Genomic DNA, 27,635 nt, shown 5'->3' on the forward strand with positions numbered 1-27,635 from the left:
TGATTCCTCGCAACACACCTAGCCAGCCGTGACAGATTCACTCCATGGTGCTGAAAAGAAAGCTTTGCTGTTGGGACAGCTTTATGTATGGCCAAACAGTTTGTGGGCACCGTTTGTCACCGTTATAGTGCAATTAATGTATTGTTTGTTTAGTGTTATGTTGTGTTCTGTAGCGGCGTTGCTGGCTTGCATCAACCCCCAAAAATGGGGAGTTTGCCTCACCAATATTTACATGCAAAAATCGCCACTGATGATATGTAATTGCGATTCTCACAATTCTATATGTATTGCGATTCAATACTGAGATAGTATTGCAATTTGATGTTCCAAACATATTGCTAACAATATGTTTGCTGTATTATTTGAAAAATGTCAATAGAACCCCGAAAAGCCTTTATGCACAATATTGCTATAATAACCATCATATTGAAGTAAACTTGGGAGTCGCATATGATATGCTGTGTGGTCCTTTCACTATGACCTTTGAAAGTATGCAGTTTATTAGGTTACAGATGAAAGAGGCCCTATGTTATGGTGAACTTCACAGGGGTGGTGAAAGTGCATTGTGTTCCTTTCCAGTAGATATCGAGGGTATTATTCTGGTGACATGATGATCGATGCTTGACTGCCATTTGACAAATAAAAACGATCTCGCTCACTCACCACGTTTCCATCCACAGTTTTTATGCTTGAGTTAAGTCATACTGTTTGAAAATAAAATCTTGACACCTGTGATGGAAACAGGGATTTAAGGAACACTTTTATAAATGCCTTTGTTCGTTTGACATGGAGGGATATTTTTGTTTATTAGGCTATAATAAGTTATAAATTATGATGAACTTCACAGGGTGGTGAATATCGAGGGTCTTATTCTGGTGAAATGATGATCGATGCTTTACTGCCGCTTGACAAATACACATAGTTTTGCTCTTATCTATAATAATCTCATCATGTTGACAATTGTTTTTTGTCTATTATCCATAATAGTCTAATCATGTAGATTTGTATAGCCTACCAACAGAGCCTAACCACACTGTATCTGTGAGTTGTTGCTATGGTGCATGTCCCAAGACCAGAGTAGGCACATTTGCTATTTAATGCAACTGTTGAAAATGTGATGGAAACACATTGAAGCGAAAAAGTACATTTTGTGTGCACTATATCATCACTCAGTGATTTATCTAAATATTTTTTATCTGCAACAAGTCCTGGTGGAAACACCACTGGTGGGGAAAATGCGTATATTTTCTTTATGCACATTTTTGAATATTTGCATGAAAATCTGTCAACAATTGGAAGGAAACTAGCTAGTCATGGAAGTAAAAGTGTTGGTTCACTATTTAAAAAGAAGATGGAGAACAAGCTATAGGACTAAAAATACCAGAGTTTGGGTGCAGGTACAGGCGACTAGTGCTAGCTAAAGCTATATAGCAAGAATTTAAAATAAATAAAACATTGTAATATCGATTTCTTTCCCCCATCACTACTAGTAGGCCTAGGCTACCTAATGTTTGGTGTACCTCTTTTTATATAGTATCACTAGGCTATGTGGAAAAAAGGAAAATAACAACATAATGATACCACAAAAACGTTTTTTAAACAGTTGGTAAGCATAGAGTCAAATACTCGTATCTCAAGTCGCTATGGTGCATAAAGATGGAGGAATTCCGATATGAATTATTCCTTTGAGCACTATCACATACTTTTAGAACTATGGTTCAATGTTGCAGCAATTTGAAAAAAAACTAAAAAGTAGATTGTGCTGATTTATAGGCACATTGAACCATAGTTTTAAAAGTATGTAGATAGATAGTGCTCAAATAAATCATATCGGAATTCCTCCATCTTTATGCACCATAGTAATGGTAATAATAGTAATACAGTCAGTGTTAGATAGCATTTAATTTTCAGTCTCACCCAAGCAAGGACTGTCTGAACTAAGTTAACGTTAGTTAGAAAACTAAACTCAGTCTCTTTGGAGGAGATCCCGGCTCCACGAATGTCGGACAGTGAAGACAGCGACTTCTCTGACAACCAGAGTGAACAAAGTAGCGAAGCCGAGGAGGTGGATAAAAATGAGGCAGAGGTAAGCTACCTAACACTGCCTTGCACTGTGTGAATGGGTAGGTGGTGGAACAGATGTTCCTGTGCATGCATTGCCCTCAATTTGCTACTGTATCAGAATTGATGCTAACAAACCTAGACTGGCTCCAAATTGACATTGCACGTTTTACTGCATTGACATAACTTGGGAGTGGTTTGAATGTTTTCCCCTATACAGGAAGATGGGCAGGCAAGTTTATCTGGCAGTGACAAGGCAGCAGAAGAGGAAGGGGAAGACTTGGCAGATGAGTATGACGAAGAGGAGGAAGAGGATGATGATGACCGTCCCAGAAAGAAACCCAGGCATGGAGGTTTCATCTTAGATGAAGCCGGTAAGACAAATCGAGACTCGAATAATACCATTGCAGTGTAGAATAGTTGTCAACATGTTCTTGCTCACCAAAACGTTTTAGCTTTAATGTATCTGAATGAAACTTATCCCTTACTTATCCCTCTGGTTTTGTTTAGATGTGGATGATGAGTATGAAGATGAAGACCCGTGGGAGGAAGGTGCTGAGGATATTTTAGAGAAAGGTAAGGTCACACATGGGGCCATGTTTGAGGATATCTAATACCTGAGAGAGAGTTCTATATGAGCAACGTTGGGGCAGTTGTCTGTTGATGAGGACTGAGTTCATGAACTTTGTTGAATTTTAAATTATTTGAAAATTACTTTCCTATGGGTGGTGTGCAGATGCTTAGGCATGATGGATTTGTCTGTAGTATTGTTTGGATTCAGGAAGGGACGGGCAGCATTACAAATACAATCAACAAATCTATGCCAAAATGAGTATATGTGAGTGTTAACTGTGTTCTTCCTGTGCTAATAATTCCTTTTCTTGTGCATGCCTCCTTCAGTTAACGGTAAATCAATTCCAGATTTTCTGCTCTCTGTTTTCCTGCATCTAATTAAATGGATTGGTTATCTCTCATTCAATAAGTCACATTCTGTTATAACTCCACCCACATTTTCGTACTGCTGCACTTCTAATCTAAAGGAGCACTGATGGCAAATACATTATTGGGGTCGACCATAATAACCGAGGCTACCTGTATGAGGTAATACATTAGTATATTGTATTTGACAGCTGTGACCTTTTTACTAGTCAGGAAAATATTGTAGAAATGTTGTTGGATGGTATGTTAACCTGACACCGGCAGAGTTATGACTTATCAGTAGGGATGCAAAGGATCGGATATTTTCCATGGGAAGTTAAGCCTGGGATTTTTGCTTAAATTCCTCAAAAAAGTGATCTTATAACAGTGACTGTTATAACTATCCCCAATTCAATGGAATTGCAACCCTCTGTATGCACAGTGCATTCTTCCATCACATGTACAGCTCATTCTCAAGATCTTGCACACTAATGAGATGCTATTGAGCCCACACTACTACACTGTCTGAGCCAAGGACCAAGTTTTGATCAATTACAATACTGGGTGGGATGAATATATTTTATATTACATTTATTTATTTTTTACTAGTAAATAAACTCAGCAAAAAAAGTTAACGGCCCTTTTTCAGGACCCTGTCTTTCAAAGATAATTTGTAAAAATCCGAATAACTTTGCAGATCTTCATTGTAAAGGGTTTAAACACTGTTTCCCGTGCTTGTTCAATGAACCATAAACAATTAATGAACATGCACCTGTGGAACGGCCGTTAAGACACTAACAACTTCGAGACGGTAGGCAATTAAGGTCACAGTTATGAGAACTTGGGACACTAAAGAGGCCATTCTACTGACTCTGGAAAAACACCAAAAGAAAGCTGCTCAGGGTCCCTGCTCATCTGTGTAAACATGTCTTAGGCTTACTGCAAGGAGGCATGAGTACTGAAGATGTGGCCAGGGCAATAAACTTCAATATCTGTACTGTGAGACGCCTAAGACAGAGCTACAGGGAGACAGGACGGACAGCTGATCGTCCTCGCAGTGGCAGACCACGTGTAACAACACCTGCACAAGATCAGTATATCCGAATATCACACCTGCGGGACAGGTACAGGATGGCAACAACTGCCCGAGTTACACCAGGAACACACTATCCCTCCGTCAGTGCTCAGACTGTCCGCAATAGGCCGAGAGAAGCTGGACTGGGGGCTTGTAGGCCTGTTGTAAGGCAGGTCCTCACCAAACATCACAGGCAACGGTGTTGCCTATGGGCACAAACCCACCGTCGCTGGACTAGACAGGACTGGCAAAAAGTGCTCTTCACTGACGAGTCGCGGTTTTGTCTCACCAGGGGTGATTGTCGGCTTCGCGTTTATCGTCGAAGGAATGAGCGTTATACTGAGGCCTGTACTCTGGAGCGGGATCGATTTGGAGGTGGAGGGTCCGTCATGGTCTGGGGCGGTGTGTCACAGCATCATCGGACTGAGCTTAATGTCATTGCTGGAAATCTCAACGCTGTGCGTTACAGGGAAGACATCCTCCTCCCTCATGTGGTACCCTTCCTGCAGGCTCATCCTGACATGACTCTACAGCATGACAATGCCACCAGCCATACTGCTCGTTCTGTGTGTGATTTCCTGCAAGACAGGAATGTCAGTGTTCTGCCATGGCCAGCGACGAGCCCGACTCTCAATCCCATTGAGCACATCTGGGACCTGTTGGATTGGAGGGTGAGGGCAAGGGCCATTCTCCCCCAGAAATGTCCGGGAACTTGCAGGTGCCTTGGTGGAAGAGTGGGGTAACATCTCACTGCAGGAACTGGCAAATCTGGTGCAGTCGATGAGGAGAAGATGCACTGCAGTACTTAATGCAGCTAGTGGCCACACCAGATACTGACTGTTACTTTTGATTTTGACCACCTTTGTTCAGGGACACATTATTTAATTTCTGTTAGTCACATGCCTGTGGAACTTGTTCAGTTTATGTCTCAGTTGTTGAATCTTATGTTCAGACAAGTATTTACACATGTTAAGTTAGCTGAAAATAAACACAGCTGACAGTGAGAGGATGTTTCTTTTTTTGCTGAGTTTAGTAGCCTTCAGCAGTGTTTAAATAATTTCTAACTTGTTAACAATTTCTGCTTGATAGTTTTTGCTACCATGTGGGTTTTGGCTTGCTTGAGCCTGCTAACTGAGTGTTAATTCAACTGTTTCCATACATGTTTCATTTTAAAACATGTATCTTACAAAGGAGTCGTTTAATTTAACTGCTTAACTATTTATTTATCTGTACATGGAATTGTATTTATTTTATTTATTTATTTTCTCATCTTTACAAGTAAATGCCACGGGCACTATCTGATGTGTGAAGACTTTTCACTGCAGCTAATGTAGAAGGAAATGTGTACATTTGCAAATACTGTGCCAAATCAAATGTGAAGAATACAACAAAGATGTGCATGAAGTTCCCTCAGTGCTCACAACAAGCAACCTCTGAGACAAGTCCCTCTACTTCTAATCGAGGTGAAAATGATGAATCAGACACCATATCGATAGCATCAGCTCATGGTCCTCCTTTTTTGACTCAATGGAGGAATGTAGTCAGAGAAATGTTGATGAATGTCTTGCTCGAGCTGTGTATGCAACTGGTTCACCTCTGCTCACAGGCAATGTGTATTGCAATAGATTTCAGATTTTTTTTCCGCCCAGCATACACCCGTTTAACTAGAAATGCTTTATCTACAACAGACACAGCTGTCTCTACATTACAGATGAGCTGAAGGCAGTCATCAATGACCTTGGACCACAGAATGTATTTGCACTGATGACAGACATGCATTGAATCTGCTTCTCAAGGACATCATGGCACCGAAAACAATGTATACACTCAACAAGAGAGCAAAGGAAATTGTTAGGTATGTGAAGGGTCAACAAGTTATAGCAGCAATCTACCTCACCAAGCAAAGTGAGAAGAATAAGAGCATCGCATTGAAGCTGCCCAGCAACACCCGCTTAATGTGGGGTTGTCATCGTGTTTGACAGTCTTCTGGAGGGGAAGGAGTCTCCAGGAAATGGCCATATCACAGTCTGCCGATATGGACAGCCCCATCAAGAGGATCCTCCCGGATGATGTATTTTGGGTTCTTGGCAGTCTGGCAAAGTATACGTCCAAGCAAGGGCTTTGGGAAGGAGGTGCAATATGGCCGTTGTGCCAACATATCTCATCAGCACCTGGTGGAAGGGACTTTGTGGATCTGAGACTCTTTCCCCTATTGTCTCCATCATCCTCCAAATCCCACCAACATCAGCCGCCTGGTTCTTGTTTGGGAACACACACACACCAAAACACGCAACAGGTTGACCAATATAAGGGTTTAAAAATGGGTGGCAATCTGGGGACATTTGAGGCTTTTTGAGCCTGACAACGAGCCATCCTCAACAGGGTTGGAAAGTGACAGTGAAGATGAGGCCTCAGAGGCTGATGTTCAAGAGGTGGACTTTGAGGAGGTCCAGGGAGAAGACATGGAAGCCTGAGAGGAAGACAACCAAAGTTTTAGTCTAGAAACTATAATTTTACAGAGATGCAATGAATCATTCAATATTCTCTTTCTTTTGTTCTTCAGTGAAATCATCTAATGTGATGAGTCAACTCATTTAATTAAAGTTCAATTCATAACTAAATTGTTTTTATTTCTATTGGAAGTTTTTTTTGCAATTGTCTACTTATGATAAGGTTAAAGTTTTGTTTCTGTCTCCATATGGTAAATATATCCAGTGCAAAAAAACATCTACATTTAAATTGAATTAATATTCATTTTCATATATTCCCGTTAATTCCCACGGAAAGTTTCCACCTTTTGAGTATTCCCCGAAATATACAACCTTATTTGTAGTAAATAATCAGACCATGGGGTTCTAGGCACTTACGTGAACCAAGTGTGACCATTTGCCTGAAATGCTACCTGCTAGAAGAAAGCTAATATGTGTGATTTAGCTAAATTATATTGTTTTAAGCTTTTTTGGGCATGTCAATCAGCCATATCACAAAGACTCATAAACATCCACATTACAATTACCCACATTACAATCATCCTTGGTCTCATGAGCCATTTGGTCTTTTACCATCGTTAATGTAAAAAAAATAATAATAATCCTTTCATTTGTTCCTGTCTGTGCCCCTGCCACTCTTTGCTTTGTGTGTATGACAATCTCATTTGGCTCTTAATGTGTTTTCCTCCCTCTACCTTAACCTGCCTGGCCCGAAGCAGAGGAAGCGGAGGGTAAGTGTTTTTCTTCTTCCAATATGAAAAAGACCTACCTACCACTTGGGGCTAGACATAGGTATACACAGATAGGTTCTTTAAAGGACCACTTGTTTAAACGGAGAACTTCTACATTCAATCTTATACATTAAATAGTTTTTTGTGTGACTGTAATGGGCTCACTGAGTCTGCTTTACTCTTCAGTGTCCAACATTGACCATGTGGTCCTGGATGAGGACAACTCTGGCTCCCGCAGGCTGCAGAACCTCTGGAGGTAATGTGTTCTTATGGGCTACGAGTGGCTAGGCTTCTTTCCATTAATATTCCAGTTGTTACTATGCGAAGCTGTGTTCTTGAAGTCTGACATTTGAATTTTTGGACATTTCAGAGATTCCAGAGAAGAGGCCTTGGGTGAATATTACATGAGGAAATATGCCAAGCAATCAGGAAATGAGTGAGTATTTTCACAGTAGTAATCTGTTAATTCTGTTTCAACATTGATTTTACCGGTTATCCCTTTGACTGAAATTTCAATTTTTGATTCCCTCTAGTTTTCCTGGGGGTTCTGAGGAACTGTCTGATGACATCACCCAGCAGCAGCTGCTCCCTGGCGTCAAGTATGTATCACCTTCACCAAGATGGGGAATGTATTTTTAGTGCATTACAACAATCCAATCTATATACATATTCTCAATGTTCTTGGTATTGTATATTCTTTTTCAAAGGGATCCTAATCTTTGGACGGTCAAGTGTAAGGTTTGGAGCTTATATTTTTGTGTAGACATCCTAAAGTTCAGCACACAATAAAAACAGTGTTTAATTAAAAATAATAATAATAATAATAATTTTGCCTATGTCATGTATTTTGTCATTACAGATTGGAGAAGAGAGAGCAACCGCCATCGCATTGATGAGGAAATGCATTGCCTATCAATTCACAGACACGGTATGTCCCCACCCTAATTTAATGCATTCACAGCTTCTATAGCTTTTATCTCTTATTCTCATCTGTATTTTTTGAACCTGAACTGTTGGTTAGGGGCTCGTAAGTATGTATGGTTGTATTCGGTGCATGTGACCTAATAAGATTTGATTTGATTTGAAATGTTCTTTGTAATAAGATGCTATTGTTTGCATTTAGTGCTTTATATGATGGATCTCTTGATAGCCTGTATATCTCTTGGCGATTTATATATATATAAATAAATAAAAGGGGGGGAAAAGGGCGCTTTGACAACCTGTGAAATTTTTTCTTATACACCATTCTACACAGCCCCTCCAAATCAAGTCGGTAGTGGCTCCCGAACATGTCAAAGGTTACATCTATGTGGAGTCGTACAAGCAGACTCACGTCAAGGCTGCAATTGATTGAATAGGCAACCTGAGGATGGGCTTCTGGAACCAGCAGATGGTTCCCATCAAGGAGATGACAGACGTCCTCAAGGTGGTCAAAGAGGTGACTAACCTCAAGCCCAAGTCCTGGGTCCGCCTCAAGAGAGGCCTCTACAAAGATGACATTGCCCAGGTATGCTTGAAACACATTGTGGAAGTCGACACTTGTGAAGACTGATGAAAATGTATTTTGAAGACAAAGGTAAATATCCTTACCATATTCTTGGAACATACATGTATTCTCCTCCTTTAGGTGGACTATGTGGAGCCCAGTCAGAACACGATATCACTGAAGATGATTCCCAGGATAGATTTGGACAGAATTAAGGCCCGTATGAGCATGGTAAGCAACGGCAGCACTCTGTTGTCATGGGCTACTCACCACCCTCAACTTTGATATCCCATGACACTTCCTGTTGTCTCCCAGAAAGACTGGTTTGCAAAGCGGAAGAAGTTCAAGAGACCAGCCCAGAGACTCTTCGATGCGGAAAAGATCAGGTACAATGAAACATGTCCTGAAGACTATCATTATTGGAGATTTGATTACACTGTCCCAAATAGATAAGATCGTAGCCTCGATTACTTCCTGATGGTGTTTTCTTGCAGGTCACTTGGTGGGGATGTCAGCCACGATGGAGACTTCATGATATTTGAAGCTAACCGCTACAGCCGTAAAGGGTTCCTCTTCAAGAGCTTTGCCATGTCTGCTGTGGTAAGACGACCACGTTGCCTCAATACCACTGTTTTATTGGCCATTTGTTGAAAGCCCTATAGTGAAAAACGGGGCTGAAAAGTGTTCTTAGTTATCTGTACCCATGACTCAGTCTCTTTATTGTGATCTATAGATCACTGAAGGAGTGAAACCCACTCTGTCAGAGCTGGATAAGTTTGAGGATCAGCCAGAAGGCATTGATCTGGAGGTGGTGACTGAAACCGCAGGTAACAGCAACTTCTACAGCATACTCAGGATATATGAGATTTGGTATTTACTTTCTGGTTTTCATTTACGTGTATCTGCTTTTGTAAGAGGCATGTTTTGTTGTGTGACCACAGGTAAAGAGCGTGAGCACAACCTCCAGGCTGGGGACAACGTGGAGGTGTGTGAAGGGGAGCTGATCAACTTGCAGGGCAAGATCCTGAGTGTGGATGGCAACAAGATCACCATCATGCCCAAGCATGAGGACCTGAAGGTAATGACAAGCACCAAGCAGACAATGACATCGGGAGGACATTTCAGATTTGTCCTACTAGAGTTGGGCCTAAAGTCAAATTGTGTGGAAACAGGTTCACATTGGTTAGAATTGTCAAAATGGTACATAATGTTCTGCTAGTTTTCGGTAGAATTTTGTTCAGATATTCTCAGGCCCTAAAGTAAGATATTCAGTCTACTTGTTGTTAAAAACAAGCCAAAGACATTGACCCTGGTTCAAGCCATTTACGAACCAGATTCTTGTTTGCATTGGAATGACGTTTTGTTATTTATTTGTCTAGCCAAACAAATTGGAATTTCAATGAGAACTACCAGTAAACCAGGGGTGGGCAATCAACAAGGTGATGATTTTTTTGGTGTGTTTTTGACTGATATTTATCGAAATCGCTGCATCAATTTGCGTGCCAGAAAAGGTCAGTTATTTACATTGTTTCTGTTTTTTTCTGCATACTTTCTATCTGGTTTTAGACATTCAGATAATTAGAGATAATACAGATAATAAGAACATATGTGAAATTACTAATATATATTTGCATCACAAAGTGACTGAAAAGCATCAAAGATTTTGTAAATTTCAGGAAAACATTATGGAAGCTCATCAGGTAATAACTGTGTATAAAAAGGTCATCTGCATTGCTTTCAATTGCAGTTTTGTCACAGTCCCTTCTAAAATGTCCTGCGCGGCTTGTGTCGTAGAGGAAAACCGAATGCGAATGCATGTCTTCCTGAGTTCCTCCAACCTTTCAAAAGCAAGAGCCAAAATCTGCTAATATAGCGGACATCGGATGTTACTGAGGTAACTGCAGTTCTATGTGCTAAGCTGTGCATTCAGTTGACTATAGACAAGCTCTTTTTTTTTTTTTTTTTTTTTTACTAAATCCACCGCAGGCTGCATTTAATTGGCTAGCAAGCAAGATTCTGTTTCAACCAAGTCAAATAGCCTGCAAATGGAACACGATTCATCACAGCATGAAGAAAGCATCAAGCTGTGTGTAAGTCATGAATAGACTACTTGATCATGCTTCCCAAAAATGTGGGAGTAGTAGAATATGACCTGGGGTCAAGCGATCACAAACCAGATTCTTGTTTGCGTAGGGATAATGTGGTTAGTTATTAGTCAAGCCGCAAAAACTGGGATTGCGAGAACTAACTCCCATTACAGCATGATGAAGAAATTGGGCTTCCCAAAAATGTGGGACGGATAGAATTACGGGATCAAAACGTTCACGTGAGGCGGCCAGACATTCCCACTGTGTTCCGTTCATTCTATTGGCACTGATACAAAATAATGGTTTGTTATTGATGTCTGGTCTGTGTGCAGGATCCGCTGGAGTTCCCGGCCCATGAATTGAGGAAGTACTTCCGTATGGGTGACCACGTCAAGTTGATAGCAGGCCGCTACGAGGGCGACACCGGCCTCATCGTACGCGTGGAGGAGAACTTTGTCATCCTCTTCTCTGACCTCACCATGCACGAGGTAAGCAACGTCACATTATTGAACTGGGACATCAATAAAATAAAATTAATAATCATATTTTGCATAATTCCTACATAACTTCAGTGAACCATTATCGATTTTACGTGGGTGTGTGTGCTCTGCAGTTGAAGGTCCTGCCCCGGGACTTACAGCTGTGCTCTGAGACGGCGTCAGGGGTAGATGCTGGGGGCCAGCACGAATGGGGAGAGCTGGTCCAACTGGACCCCCAGACCGTGGGAGTCATTGTCAGGCTGGAGAGAGAGACATTCCAGGTTGGTACTCATTTTACTCTTCTGCAAAATACATTTCCACTTAAATGATCAGGTTCAGATCAGGACAAAATAAATGTTATTTTATAAGAGATTGTGTGTGTGGGCTTGGAGTCGTGGTTGTGTGCCTGCTGGAGAGATGTTTTGTCCACCATCTGTTCTTGAAATGGGAACTTGAGTGATTTTGCTCAATTTTAAAATTGGCACATAGTGTAATGTCTATTAAATTGTGGCAGTCAGCCTAAATCCCTGAGCATTCCTATAGTGCTCACACATGTATTCCTCTTCTTCTCCCCAGGTCCTCAACATGGACGGCAAGGTGCTGACGGTGCGTCACCAGGCAGTGAATCGGCGGAAAGACAACCGCTTTGTTGTGGCACTGGACTCTGAGCAGAACAACATTCACGTGAAAGACATCGTCAAGGTCATCGACGGGCCACACTCGGTAAGATTCACCACAGTTCTGCTTTCTATAGGTCTAAGCTCATAAATATATTTCTCAACTCCAGCTTTAATAGGGCCCTATAAAATCTGTGACGTGGACAGGAATCACGGAATTAAACTATATTCAAAAATGTATTACATTTAATCGGAAATCAACTAAATGTACTGAACTTATTAGATCATTTATTCATTTGCCTAAGACGATCATAATCAAGAACAAAATGCATAAGTGATTCTTAGTTTCTGAAGAGATGATGTGGAATTGCCTCGGGCTTGTGTGCGCGTTTGTCTACCACTTCGTGTAGCCGTTAGCGAAGATGCTAATGATAACTATCTTCTGGTAGATGGAAAGGCTTTCCAAAAAACCTTGTCAATTTAAATGTTAACTACAAAGTAGCCTACCTAGCAGATTAATCATGATTGTTTGCATAAATCCAGTGGAGATTTGTTTAGCAAACTCTGCAATCACATTTGCGCTATAGAAACACTGCTAACCGAACAAGTCTCTTGCTGGTGTACACTTAAATTTGAAGGGGATCTACACCCAAAAATGAAAATTCCTTAGATTTTTCCCAGACCTCAAACGTGGTCTCCTGATTTCGTTTAAGCCTTGTTGTGAACTTAGAACATTACAATGTTGTTTTTAAAGGGATTTTGAGAAAAAAATGACATCTGAAACCATGAAAAACAAAACGTTGAATGGAAAAGTAAATGGAATTAGGCAACAAAAAATAGTGTCTAGGGCTCTTACTATAGGCCTCCATCCAGGTTTGGTGGCTACTTTCAAAGCCAGTGTCTGGACACGAGCCCTCATTGACAAAATTGGTCAGCTTGAAGAGCTTTGACGTACAGCATCAGTCAAAAACTTTGGGCACACCTACTCATTCCAGTTTTTTGGGGGGGAGGGGTTGCGAGAATGCCAAGTGTGTGCAAAGCTGTCAAGGCAAAGGGTGGATACTTTGAAGTATCTCAAATATAAAATATATTAGGGATGCACGATATAGCTGTGAACATATCGGAATCGGCCGGCATTCGCTAAAAATGCCAACATCGCTATCGGCTAGTTTAACGCCGGTGCATCTCTAAAATATATTTTAATTTAACACTTTTGGTTACTACATGATTCCATATGTGTTATTTCATAGTTTTGATGTCTTCACTATTATTCTACAATGTAGAAAATAGTAAAAAAAAATAAAGACCCTTGAATGTGTAAGTGGGTCCAAACTTTGGACTGGTACTTTATTTTCATGCACAAAATGGGACAGTATGTTGAGTTTTAGGCCATATTGCTTATCTCTAGCTGTTTTTCAGTTTGCCAAAGGTGCGATTAGCATGTATAGGTTGTTAGGATATAAGTGGTGTGGTTTGTTTGCCAGGGGCGTGAGGGAGAGATCCGCCACATTTTCCGAGGCTTTGCCTTCCTGCACTGTAAAAAGCTGGTGGAGAACGGGGGCATGTTCGTCTGCAAGACACGCCACGTGGTGCTGGCCGGGGGCTCCAAGGTCAGTCTCCCATTTAGCTCTCACCGCATCTTCCATCTATGCCATCACCTCTTAACATTCTCCAGTGGGAACCATCAGAGCTGTTGTTGACATTTTGATTCTTCCATTCTTTAGCCCAGAGACGTCACCAACTTCACCGTGGGAGGCTTCGCTCCGAGGAGTCCAAGTATCAGCAGCCCCAAGCATCCAGGTGGTGGTGGTGGTGGTGGTGAGTGGAGTACAGCTCACAGAGAGCATGTGGTCACTCTCACCATAAACTGTGGATTACACTGCCCTTTGTTGATTTGTAGAAATTATCAAACAGTTGCTTAGTGCAGGATACAACACTAAATAACAATTATCAGACCACAGGCATTACACAACTCCTGTCCTTTCCTTCAGGTCAGCAGCAGAGGGGTGGTGGAGGAGGTGGACAGATGGGGCGTGGCCGGGGCAGGAGGGACAACGACCTGATTGGACAGACCGTCCGCATCTCCCATGGACCATACAAGGGTAATGCTGCTTTCATAATAACTCAGAAATGTGTAAATATCAGCATACGGCTGGGAGAAAATGACTTGAATGCTCCTCCAGCTGGTAATTACTAGTGGGAAACTAATCTGTCATCTCCAAGCTCTGACTTCTCCCACATGCTAAAATCTGATGTCGCATACTATTGAAATTCTCAATAACAGCATTTTTGACACTTTAATGCAACAGCAAAACATTATTTACAAAAAACATCTGTTTTTGAACACTATATATTTTTTGCAACTTTAATATCTGTACTTTTAGTTTATTTTTAACCCAGCTTGTTTGCCATTAGCCAATCTGCGTTCTCAATGAGTTCAAGGCATGTGAATGCACACAAGAAGGATTTTCTGAGTTTCCCACTTGCTATGAATGCAGAAAAAGGACCAAACCAGGTCACATGTGAACCAGATGGGGTTGTCCTCTGCCATAGAATGGACAATAAACACATTAAGCAGAAATACTGTTGCACCATGGGTGTTGAAGTTTCAACACTTGGATCATTCTCAATAGGGAATCTTTTGACCTAACCCTTGCCATTATTTCCCAGGGTACATTGGTGTGGTGAAGGATGCCACTGAGTCGACAGCCAGAGTGGAGCTGCACTCAACATGCCAGACCATCTCTGTGGACCGACAGCGTCTCACCACAATGTTCGTTCACATCATCAGGGATCTATTACAATGATATATTGTGAACAAAGTGATATTAACGCAATAGTTCACCTTTTTAGAGTGTTAATTAATGTTGACTTGTTTTTGTTACATTCAGGGGAGCCAAGAGCCATGGAGGAATGACTTCCACCCACGGACGCACTCCCATGTACGGTCCCCAGACCCCCATGTACGGGACAGGCTCCCGTACCCCCATGTATAACTCTCAGACCCCCTTACACGATGGTGAGCGAGACACCCCACCAAGGAAATACCTCTATGGCCCTCAATCATAATATATATATATCTATGACCTGCAATATAACTATTCTCATTGTGGCGATCCTTGTTCCCCACAGGGAGCCAGCCGTACACCGCACTACGGCTCGCAGACCCCGCTGCATGATGGGAGCAGAACGCCGGGGCAGAGCGGAGCGTGGGACCCCAACAACCCCAACACACCGTCCAGGTAGGCTACATGTGGGGAGAAAACTAAATGTGGGAAATAGCCTCAGCATTCTATGGTTGATAAGGGTTTCTTCATCTTTGCCTGGTCAAGAGTTGTCAAAGTTAATACAGCTATTTTTCTGTACTTTCTACAGATCCTGAAAATATGTTTCCCTAATAGGATAACTTTTTGGAAACAGCCTTTAACCTGTTCCTCTTGTTTCAGGGCGGACGATGACTTTGAGTTTGGTTATGATGACGAGCCCTCGCCGTCCCCTCAGGGCTACGGGGGCACGCCTAACCCCCAGACCCCTGGCTACCCAGAGGTGCCCTCACCCCAGGTCAATCCCCAGTACAACCCCCAGACCCCAGGCACCCCAGCCATGTGAGTCTCACACACATATGGTTTTCCATTGTCTGTTTGCTGTCTTTTTCAATGTCTCTAGGCCCCGTTTACAGTGACGACCAACTGCTCAAGGTGAGTTTGGTTCTCTCCTTCCTAGCCAAGTCCACTGACTGCGTGTGTTCCTCAGGTACAACACGGAACAGTACTCGCCGTACACTGCCCCCTCCCCACAGGGCTCGTACCAGCCCAGCCCCAGTCCCCAGAGCTACCATCAGGTGGCCCCCAGCCCAGTGGGCTACCAGAACACACACTCACCAGCCAGCTACCACCCCACACCCTCACCCATGGCATACCAGGTAAGACCCACCACGCTTGACATACATTTTTTTTTTTGCCACTTAGTAGGACTGATGTTGATTTAAAAATTGTAATTGTCTGAAAGCTCAAGTCACTTATCCCCCAAAAAAAGAAAAATGATCTGTAACACCATTTCTACATCATTGTATGATGCCCGGAACTACTTAAAAAAAAAAAAATCCATTACTATCTTTTTACCATAGAGAAAACATGTAGGCTACACTCTGCCCATAGGCTTGAATATGCAAAGTAGCCAGTCTCAAAATACAACACTGCCCCCTTTAAGGGTCTCCTGGAGGATGGTGGGCCACCCTTGGTAGCCTATAAAAATATTGAAACAATTACAACCAAATACTTTCTATATAAAATTCATACAACTGCTGAACATTAAAAAAATGTTAAAGCAATGAGGCTGACGCAACTGATCAGACAATTAAGCTTAAAATATTGATAGAAATGTTAATGTTTACATGACTGTAGGCTACACACGAATGTTCCAAATTGCAATTAGCGTGAAAACACCGTTCTCAAAAGCATACCGCACTCCGAAGCACTTTCATGTGACCGAGGAAAATATCTGTTAGAAATGAAGATGGGCGATCTAAAGATGCATCAACTAGCATGGGTTACTAATATCACCAGAATTGTGCCTTTGGCTACTAGACAATAAAACAAGTTAAATTGGAAACGGGTATTCCCAAACTGGGGTACGCAATGCCGTCATGGGTAAGCCAAATACAAATGTGATTCACATTTAAATAATACGAATATATATTATGTTCTAACAGTCCATTTATATATCTAGTGTTCAGCGAAATAACAACACCATGTCAAATAATTAACATCCAATCACATTAACCGTTACTCTCTTGCGGGGAATTCCACTAACGGACCGTTAGCTGCTGCTCATTCCGTTTGCTCGAAAATTGATAAATGGTCCTAAACAGTAAGCGACACATACCAGCTCTACTGGTAAGTACTACTACTACTACCAGCAGTAGTAGCACTACACTTTGCAACCACATACCTATGTGAGAGTGGATTCTCGGTCCTCACTAGCATGAACACTAAATACAGGCACAGAAACAGGGAAGAAACAAACTCTCACTCAAACTTGCAACTCAATATTAGGAAGGTGTTCCTAATGTTGGGTATACTTAGTGTATATTCTTGTCCATTTTATTTATACAAATTTTCAGAGTTAATAACCCACAGACACTAGAGAAGCGTTAACCAAGTTTATTCTTCCCAAAGGTTCTGTACAGCTGAAAACGGACAGCTAAACATTTCAGACATCACAGTTTATATGCATCCTACTTAGGACACTCCTCTTTACAGTTTATGGCTCCACGGGAAAGAAGGTAACCAAATACCAACCCGGATTACTCCCTTCTCTGGGATATGGTCCCACCTCGCCAACAGCCAGTGAAATTGCAGGGCGGCAAATTCAAAACAACAGAAATCTCATAATTTAAATTCCTCAAACATACAAGTATTATACACCATTTTAAAGAGAAACCTCTCGTTAATCCAACCACAGTATCTTGACACCTTGCGATTATGTTAGGTCAGCACCTAGCCACAGAAAAACATACAGCCATTTTCCAAAGAAGGAGAGGTGTCACAAAAGTCGGAAATAGCGTTATAAATATTCACTTACCTTTGATCTTCATCGGAATGCACTCCCAGGAATCATTTTTGTTTGCGCGTTTAGCCCAGTAATCCAAATGCACAATGTGCGATCACTTAGTTCAGACAAAAAGTTTTTAAAAAGTTATTACAGTTCGTAGAAACATGTCAAACGATGTATAGAATCAATCTTTATGATGTTTTTATCATAAATCTTCAATAATGTTTCAACCGGACAATTCCTTTGTCTTTAGAAATTAAAAGGAACGCAGCTCGCTCTCACGACCTCTTAGTCAAACAGCTCTTAGTCGCTCCCCCTTCACAGTAGAAGCATGAAACAAGGTTCTAAAGATGGTTGACATCTAGTGGAATCCTTAGGAAGTGCAATATGACCCCATAGGCACTGTATATTGGATTGGCAAAGACTTGAAAACCAACAAACCTCAGATTTCCCACTTCCTGGTTGGATTTTTTTTCTCTGGTTTTTGCCTGCCATATGAGTTCTGTTATAATCAGACATCATTCAAACAGTTTTAAAAACGTATGTTTTTTCTATCAAAATCTACTAATTTATATGCATATTCTAGCTTTTGGGCCTGAGTAGTAGGCAGTTTACTCTGGGCACCTTATTCATCCAAGCTACTCAATACTGCCCCCCCAGTCCCAAAGAAGTTAAAGGGAACTGACCTCACCCCTTACCTCACGATCCACAGATATCCATCTGTCTTCTCTATATCAACACATCGCTCTCCTACATCAAACACATTCTAAAGCCTTCTGGCTTTTTACAAACTTTTTATTCAAGACTTTGCCTCTATCATTTATTTAATATCTCAATGTTCAAAGTTTAGCCGATTCTAACAACAACTTATACGCAGTTCTCCGCTAAACATAGAATCAAGATTTGTATGTCTTTTTGAACTCCCAGGACGAAGTTGACTACAAATACAAAGTTGCCAATGCCTTTGCAAATGTTTCAAACAAGTGAAAGTTAGAAAAAGCTGTTTAAAATGCAAACTGGGATGACTGTATTAAATGATATATACAGTAGGCTGCCTAGGCCTATATTTTGAAATCAATTTCATGTTCAATCGAGTTCTACTTTTAGGCTACTGTAGCCTAGGCTTATGTAATTATTGTGTCAATATACAGGGCATCTGGAATGTGTTCAGATCCCTTCCCTTTTTCACATTTCATTACATTGACAGTGCATGTCAGAGAAAAAACCAAGCCATGAGGTTGAAGGAATTGTCTGTAGAGCTCCGAGACAGGATTGTGTCGAGGCACAGATCTGGGGAAGGGTGCCAAAACATTTCTGCAGCATTGAAGAACCCCAAGAACACAGTGGCCTTCGTCATTCGTAAATGGAAGAAGTTTAGAACCACCAAGACTCTTCCTAGAACTGGCTGCCCGGCCAAACTGAGCAATCGGGAGAAGGGCCTTGGTCAAGGAGGTGAGCAAGAACCCGATGGTCACTGACTGCTCCAGAGTTCCTATATGGAAATGGTTCTCCCATCACTGTAGCACTTCACCAATCAGGCCTTTATGGTAGAGTGGCCAGACAGAAGCCACACCTCAGTTAAAGGCACATGACAGCCTGCTTGGAGTTTGCCAGAAGGCACCTAAAGACTCTGACCATGAAAAGCAAGATTATCTGATCTGATGGAACCAAGATTGAACTCTTCGGCCTGAATGACAAGCACCGCATCTGGAGGAAACCTGGCACCATCCCTACGGTGAAGCATGGTGGAAGCATCAAGCTGTCGGGATGTTTTTCAGCGGCATGGACTGGGAGACTAGTCAGGGTCAAGGGAAAGATGAACGGAGTACAAAGATGTCTTCGAAGAAAACCTGCTCCAGAGTGTTAAGGGCCTCAGACTCGGGTGACGGTTCACCTTTCAACAGGACAATGACCCTAAGCACACAGCCAAGACAATGCAGGCGTGGCTTCAGGACAAGTCTCTGAATGTCCTTGAGGGGCCCGGACTTGAACCCGATCGAACAGGTGCAGCAACATTCCCCATCCAACCTGACAGAGCTTGGTAGGATCTGCAAAGACGAATGGGAGAAGCTCCCCAAATACAGGTGTGCCAAGCTTGTAGCGTCATGCCCAAGAAGACTCGAGGCTGTAATCACTGCCGAATGTGCTTCAACAAAGTACTGCGTAAAGGGTCTGAATACTTAAGTAAATGTGATATTTCCAGAGGAAGGGTTTATTTTATACATTTGCAAACGTTTCTAAACCTACTATGTCATTATGGGGTATCTTTGATTGATGAGGGGGAAAAATATTTAATCCATTTCAGAATAAGGCTGTAACGTAACCAAATGTGGAAAAAGTCAAAGGGTCTGAATACTTTCCGAATGCACTGTATATGTGTAACAAAGTGCACAATGATATACCAAATATGTGGTTTAGTGCTTTGTTGTAGAATAAGCCGCTTCAATTGGCCTGTTAGCATCTATCTATAGGTGATCATATAATTATGTTAGATTAAAAGGAAAAGTCGTCACTGTTTTAACATTGCGTCATTCCAACATCAGCTGAAGATGTAGTGCATTTCTTAAAATGCCATGCAGAAAGAACATTCGCTTGCATGCATTTTGCATCATCATAATGATGTGACACTTTGCTTCTTGAAAACCTGACTACTGGCATGCAAAAGATTTTGGGACTGTATTAACAGTGGACTAATGAAAAATACACCTTTTTTTGTGTTTTCCTTTTAAGGTAAGGTGTCTAAAGTAAGATTTGAAAAGAGAGTGAGTGCTGTTGATCAGAGAGCAGAGTTGCCTTTCTTTTGGTCCCATTGGTATGTACACGTGCTTCAACAACTAAGCGAACTAAGCTGTTGTCTGAACGATGCATCGTTGAAACGCTTTCAAATCTAAGTTCCATCGCCCTGATCTTTGTTTCCTCCTGTCGTCCCACCCCAGGCCAGTCCGAGCCCCAGCCCGGTAGGCTACAGCCCCATGACCCCCGGCGCCCCCTCCCCTGGCGGCTACAACCCCCACACCCCCGGCTCCAACATCGACCAGACCTCCTGCGACTGGGTCACCACCGACATCCTAGTGCACGTTAAGGACACCTTCCTGGACAGCCAGGTGGTTAACCAGACGGGCGTCATCCGCAGTGTCACGGTGAGTAGCAAAGACCACACCACTCCTCCACGATCCTAGATGGTTCAGGGGTGAAGAAAGGCTCACACATTTGATTCTACTTCATTACCCAAGTTTCCTGTCTGGATTGAAATGGAGGGAACATTACTTTGGCTTTTAGGGAAAAAGAGTTGTATAGAAATATTAATTTCTGGGATTTGTCTTCCATAACCACAATGGCATGTAGTCATTTGATTTATTTGAGTAGAAATTAACTCTGGATTCCTGACAGTAACGGCTCCGTTTTGGCCTGTTGATGGAAGAAAGGAGACACTGCCAAGATGGAGCAACACTTTTTGTCATGTGTCTTATCTTTGGTAGATTGAGGGGAACAAAAACAATTTAATCAATTTTAGAGTAAGGCTGTAACATAGCAATGTGGAGAAAGTCAAGGGGTCTGAATACTTTCTGAATGCACTGTGTATGTGTAACGTCCGTGACCAATGATATACCAAATATAGGGTATATGCTGTATCATCCCTCATATTTGGCTCCCATTGCCTTTTGATGTAACCGATACAAACCCTACAGAATGGGGGGGGGCATCTTTTTAAAAAATGTTATGCCTTATGGGCCAAATGGTAAAGACATACATTATTACCGTTAAAATACATTACCTTTTTTAATGTGACGTGAACACAACCTGTCACCTATCTGACTGTCAAACAAATCACTTCAGGGGATCACGTGACCCTTGAACGAGATGGCCGCATGAACTAAGAGCTCCGCACAAGTAGTTTCCAATTCCTAATCTTACCTCCACTCCAAGTTCACACTATTTTAGTTTTAGTAAGAAAAAGTAATGGCGGCTACAAAAGGCGACATTTTTACCCGGACTCGAGTATTAGCGATGGAAAAAGCCTCCCAAGAAGAAGCTAGCTTCAGAAAAAACTAGCGCCATTAGCCAGGAGCAAGAGAACCCGCTCCCCCACGAGGCACAACGAATGCCAACCTTCGCACTCTGTCGAAGACATCCTTTCTGAGTTGAGATCCCAACGTACAGAACTAAACACCAAATTAGATGCCATTAACTCTCAGCTCAGTGCGATAGGGGGCAAGGTGACAATCCTGGAAAACGCTTTGCCTGACATCAACAACAAAATAACCAACGCGGGGCGCCTGGACGAGGCAGAGGGGCGAATCCTATCCATGGAAAACTTATTGACAGATGCCATGGAAACAATAGCATATGCTAAAAAGAAAATCGAGCATCTGGAAGAGAAAACAGAGGACTTGGAAAACAGGGGGCGAAGGAATACATTACATACATTTAAGTCATTTAGCAGACGCTCTTATCCAGAGCGACTTACAAATCGGTGCATTCACCTTATGACATCCAGTGGAACAGCCACTTTACAATAGTGCATCTAAATCTTTTAAGGGGGGGGGGGGTGAGAAGGATTACTTTATCCTATCCTAGGTATTCCTTAAAGAGGTGGTGTTTCAGGTGTCTCCGGAAGGTGGTGATTGACTCCGCTGTCCTGGCGTCGTGGGGGAGTTTGTTCCACCATTGGGGGACCAGAGCAGCGAACAGTTTTGACTGGGCTGAGCGGGAACTGTACTTCCTCAGTGGTAGGGAGGCGAGCAGGCCAGAGGTGGATGAACGCAGTGCCCTTGTTTGGGTGTAGGGCCTGATCAGAGCCTGGAGGTACTGAGGTGCCGTTCCCCTCACAGCTCCGTAGGCAAGCACCATGGTCTTGTAGCGGATGCGAGCTTCAACTGGAAGCCAGTGGAGAGAGCGGAGGAGCGGGGTGACGTGAGAGAACTTGGGAAGGTTGAACACCAGACGGGCTGCGGCGTTCTGGATGAGAATAATTGTGTTCTATTCAATCTGGGCGAAAAAGAAGAGGGAAACATGCCACTGATCCGCTACCTGCAAGACAAACTTCCCGAGTGGCTCCACCTGCCCACCGACAGGCCCATAGAACTCGAGAGAGCCCACCGAGCACTGAGGCCCCCACCAGCAGCCAGACAACCACCGCGCCCAATCACCATACGTTTCCTGAGATTCACCGACAAGGAACGAGTTCTACAGGCGGCGAAAAAACAACACCATCACAGTGGGAAACGCTAAAACTCTCTTTACACCAGGACCTGTCAGCTGGAATACGCCGAAAGCGCCGAGAATTTGACGAAGTGAAGAAATACTCCATTGACCGAGGCATCTTCAGGGGATTCAAATACCCAAACGAGCTCAGGATTCTTCACCAAGGAGCCTTGCGACACTTCAAAACTCCCGAAGAGGCAAAACGTTTTTTGAAAGACAATCCTGGCCAATGAGAAACAGACCAATGACTAAATGTGATTAATGCCATTACTAAAGGAGGTAAGACGACATATAGCCGATATCCAGAGACCCACCCCCTAAATGTCATTATAGCCGTCCAATTTATATTTATTTTCCTTTAACTGAGAGGGATGGGCTGTATAGCCTAACCTAGGCCTACTAATGTTTCAGCCTACTTTTATTTCCCTGTTTTTTGTTGTTGTTGCTATTATTACCTGGGGTTCCCTATGTCCCTTGGGGGAGGTATATGTAGGCTGGGCTATTGATTTTATTTTTTTTATTTTTCTCCCCTCTTTTACTGTGGTCTGGACGAGGGCAACTGTGTTATTTACTCAATGCGGGGTGGAGAGGATGAGGCATTTCTTTGGTGGGGAGAGGGAGACGTTGTGCGTTGCTAACTGTTCCCGGTTTTTGTTTGATTCGGAACACAGAATTGAGACTGAGCGGGGGGGTAATGGATCCAACGGGATGTGTCGAGTTGTTTGGGAACTCGGCTGGGGTGTTCAGAGATTATTATTTTATGTACACCCATTTATTTTCCTTTTATGTGAACGCAGCTGTAATTACTATCCACTTTTACCCAGCGATGACTTGCACTAAAGTTCGATTACTGCTCGATGACGTTGACTAGTACCTTAAATCTATTGACATGGAACTGCCATGGTCTAGGGCATGCAATAAAACGGAAAAAGATACTATGTGCTCTAAAAAAGGAAAAAGCAGACATTGCGCTATTACAAGAGACACACCTCTGTGATGCTGAACATGCCAAACTCCGCAGAGCTTGGGTGGGACAGGTGTATTTCTCATCTTTCAAATCAAACAGTAGAGGCACAGCCATACTTATCCATAACAATGTTCCATTCATAATTGACAAAAACATATCTGATCCGGAGGGGAGATTTATTTTGATAACTGGGTCACTATATGGTCAACCAATTACAATCTTAAACATATACGCCCCTAACACAGATACTCCTGCCTTCATGTCAAAAATTATAACCCTGTTCAATGAGCATTGTGTCTCCTTTGGCGTGGTGGCCGGAGATTTTAATTGTACCCTTAACCCAACCCTAGACAAATCATCTCAAGTCCCCACCACAAATCCTAGATCTGCAAAGATGTTGAACTCTCTTACTAAAGAGATGGGACTGATAGATATCTGGAGAGAGAATAATAGCTCATCTATGGACTATACATACTACTCTAATGTCCATAACACCTACTCCCGTATAGATTACATTTTTATCCCAAAGAGTTTCATAAATTCAGTCACTTGTACAATCGGACCCATAGCACTTTCAGATCACGCCTTTGTCCACCTCCGCTTTGACCTCTGCAAAAACATCCCAAGGTCAAAGAGCTGGAAATTCAACACCTCCATGCTATCAAATGATGAGTTCCATACATTGGTAACTACATGGATAGACAACTACACACAAGACAAAGATTCTCCTGTTTCTCCGGCCACAATGTGGGACGCTGCTAAAGCCACACTAAGAGGTCATCTAATTGCATATGCTTCCTCTAAGAAAAAAGCAATGGAAGCACACAGGCTAGATATTGAGAGGGAGCTGGAATGCTGTGAAAAAATACAAACAATCCCTAGACAGCACCTCCTGGAGTCATCTTAAAGCAGCCAAAGCCAAACTGAATTTGGACTACACTCGGGAGATAATTTTTTTTTTTTTTTTTTTTTTTACTAAACAGAAATACCATGAGTATAGCAATAGGCCCAGTAGATTGCTTGCTTACCAATTAAAAAAGGAGCAGTCGGAGCATACAATCATGGCTATCTGAACAGCAGAGGACGAGGTCACATATGACCCAAAAAAGATCCATTTAACTTTTCATGATTTTTACTGCAAACTATATACCTCTGAGAGAAAACACACAGAGGCAGAACTCCACTCTTTCCTAGAGGGAATCTCGCTACCTAAACTATCAGAGACCGACCAGGAAGATCTCAACTCCCCCTTCACTCCTGAGGAGATCCTGGAGGCAATTACCTCCATGCCACCTAATAAGTCCCCAGGCCCAGATGGATTCCCCAGAGAGTTCTACAAAGCTTTTTGGCCCCAACTCAGCCCTATCTTCATGCCAATGCTGGAGGATTTTTGCAAAAACGAGTTCTCCCAGACTCAATGCACACAGCTCGCATTACAGTGTTGCTAAAAAAGGACAAGGACCCCCTATCCTGCTCGTCCTTCCGGTCCATAATCTTGTTGGATTTCGACTATAAAATAATTACCAAATTGCTCGCCAAAAGACTAAACACTCTTCTTCCCAAAATAATAAAAGCGGACCAAACTGGATTTATTAGACTCAGATACTCTTCTGATAACATTCGCCGTCTTTTTGATATTATTGATCAAGTAAACGCACAAAAGACCCCTGTCCTGCTGGCTTCACTGGATGCTGAGAAGGCGTTTGACAGGATGGAGTGGAGCTTTCTGTTTTCAGTCTTAGAAAAGTTCAATATGGGCCCAAATTTTATTAAATGGTTCAAATCACTATACTCTCATCCAAATGCCATGGTGACTACTAATGGGCTGAACTCTTGACAGATTCCCTCTGGAAGAGGGCACAAGACAAGGGTGCTCGCTGACCCCGCTGCTCTACTTGTTGGGGGCGGAGCCTCTGGCAGAGCTGATAAGGAGCAATCCAAGTATTATGGGTTTTTCTGTAGGTGGCCTGCAGCACAAGAGTTCGCTTTACGCGGATGATGTCTTGCTCTACATATCCAAACCTGAGAAATCCCTCCCTCTCATTTTAGACACAATTGCTCAGTATGGCAAGTTTTCAGGTCATAAGATCAATTTTAACAAGTCAACTGTCTGCCCTCTCAATATTACACTCACCAGCTCTATGAAGACACTTTGTCCTTTCCAGTGGAAAACACAGGAGTTTCAATACCTCGGGATCTTCATAACACCAGATCTGAATAGCCTTTTTAAGGAAAATTATCTTCCACTCCTGGATCGAATCAAGAACGATCTCCAAACCTGGATCTCCCTCCCAATTAGCTTAGTAGGAAGAATTAATGTAATCCGTATGAACGTCCTCCCTAGACTGAACTACTTATTTCAGATGCTCCCATGATATCTCCCAGTTTCCTTCTTCAAAACAACATAACCAAAGCATCACCAAATTTATATGGGGCAATAAAAAACCTAGGATCAAGTTTTCCACTTGATCAAAACCTGAATCTAAAGGTGGTCTTGCCCTTCCCTCCCTTTAATTGTACTACTGGTCTGCCCAAATCCGCAACATGCTAACATGGATCACAAACAGACAAGAGTCAACGTGGATTCAGATAGAAGCCCAATCCTGTGGTTCATTGCCCTTAAGCTCAATTATATATAAAAACAAATCACTTCAAAAGGTAGGCTACTTGCACACGTTCATCCATTCCAAAATAATTCCAGTATCCAAACAGTGCACCAAACGTTTAATGAAAAATATGTTACAAAACATCAGTGTCATGACACACTCTTGTAACTTGCATTAATTGACTTTTTTCGTTTTTTTGTCAAAGTCGACACCTGAAAAGAGGCTGAAATACAGCCATCTGTGTCTCCTGAGTTTGCTAGCAAAAGCTCAAGACCCAATAGAGGCAGAGTAAAGAGATTACTGCGACTGAAACAACAACCTGAAACGGTCACTGGAGAGGTGGAAGTTCGCTTCATTCGCTGTAGCAGGACAAAATAGCATTTTATGGCACAGTTGGTAGAGCATGGCGCTTGCACCACAACGAGTTGTGGGTTCGATTCCCAAGGACACCCATTCGTAAAATGTATGTATGCGTTAAGTGTCTTTGGATAAAATATTTTGCTAAATTGCTTACTATTCTTATTATGCTAGAAACCAATAGAATGGTTACATTTGAGTTTTGTTGCATTTAGGGGATATTGTCTTATTCCCCCCTTTTACTATTCTTACCTATGTGTTACGTTAACAACATGAACGTGCTGAACCAAGTACTCCCATCATTGACCTGATGCGTCTTCTCCTTCCTCAGGGTGGCATGTGCTCAGTCTTCCTCCAGGACACAGAGAAGGTGGTGAGCATCTCCAGTGAACACCTAGAGCCTGTCACCCCAACTAAGAACAACAAGGTAAGGCTGCTTCTCAACACAACACCTTTCTACTGGACTCAAGAGTTTTGCGGACAGGAGCATGGTTCTTTTGGGTTCATAAGGCTCTGGCTGCTCTTGGTGTGTCATCTGTTGTCTGTGGTGCCTCTCTCCAGGTGAAGGTGATTTTAGGGGAGGACCGCGAGGCCACGGGGATCCTACTGAGTATTGATGGGGACGACGGCATCGTCAGGATGGAGCTGGATGACCAGCTGAAGATTCTCAACCTCCGCTTCCTGGGCAAGCTGGAGCTCTGAGCCCTCACACCCCAACCTCACAACACGCCCTCACTGCAAAGCAACGTCACTCAAAACAAGCAGAATATGTGCCCCCATGTTCACTATCAAAGATTAAAATTGCCCGTGTAATTTATTTTCAGCCAAACTTGTGCTCTTAGTGAACTCGCATTGGTTTTTAGTGCTCTGTGGTTGTAATTTCTGTCTGTTCTTTACTTTTTTTGTTATAGAAACTACCTTTTGGTTATGCGTGTACAATGTCAATTAAATATTAACTGTTGCACTGTGTGGTGTCTTATATAAACATTTTGTATATACACAAC

At 42.4% G+C, this 27,635-nt stretch overlaps 1 protein-coding gene across 1 annotated transcript; it reads left to right on the forward strand.

Moving 5' to 3' along the window:
* Nucleotides 1-131: 131 nt before the first annotated feature.
* On the forward strand, nt 132-27,592 carry LOC118385174 (transcription elongation factor SPT5-like). The gene is given in 29 exon segments (XM_035772080.2): nt 132-2,086; nt 2,282-2,435; nt 2,572-2,637; nt 7,260-7,274; nt 7,461-7,530; nt 7,645-7,710; nt 7,808-7,873; nt 7,982-8,012; nt 8,134-8,202; nt 8,530-8,781; nt 8,902-8,991; nt 9,076-9,146; nt 9,255-9,360; nt 9,494-9,587; nt 9,702-9,838; nt 11,180-11,335; nt 11,461-11,607; nt 11,903-12,049; nt 13,428-13,553; nt 13,668-13,761; nt 13,935-14,045; nt 14,614-14,716; nt 14,835-14,962; nt 15,080-15,185; nt 15,390-15,548; nt 15,697-15,865; nt 20,433-20,636; nt 26,963-27,058; nt 27,193-27,592. Coding segments are annotated over 29 exon segments (3,261 nt in total). The 5' UTR covers nt 132-1,999; the 3' UTR covers nt 27,334-27,592.
* Nucleotides 27,593-27,635: the final 43 nt, after the last annotated feature.

Source organism: Oncorhynchus keta, chromosome 1 (genome assembly GCF_023373465.1).
Source record: "Oncorhynchus keta strain PuntledgeMale-10-30-2019 chromosome 1, Oket_V2, whole genome shotgun sequence".
NCBI classification, from domain to species: Eukaryota; Metazoa; Chordata; class Actinopteri; order Salmoniformes; family Salmonidae; genus Oncorhynchus; species Oncorhynchus keta.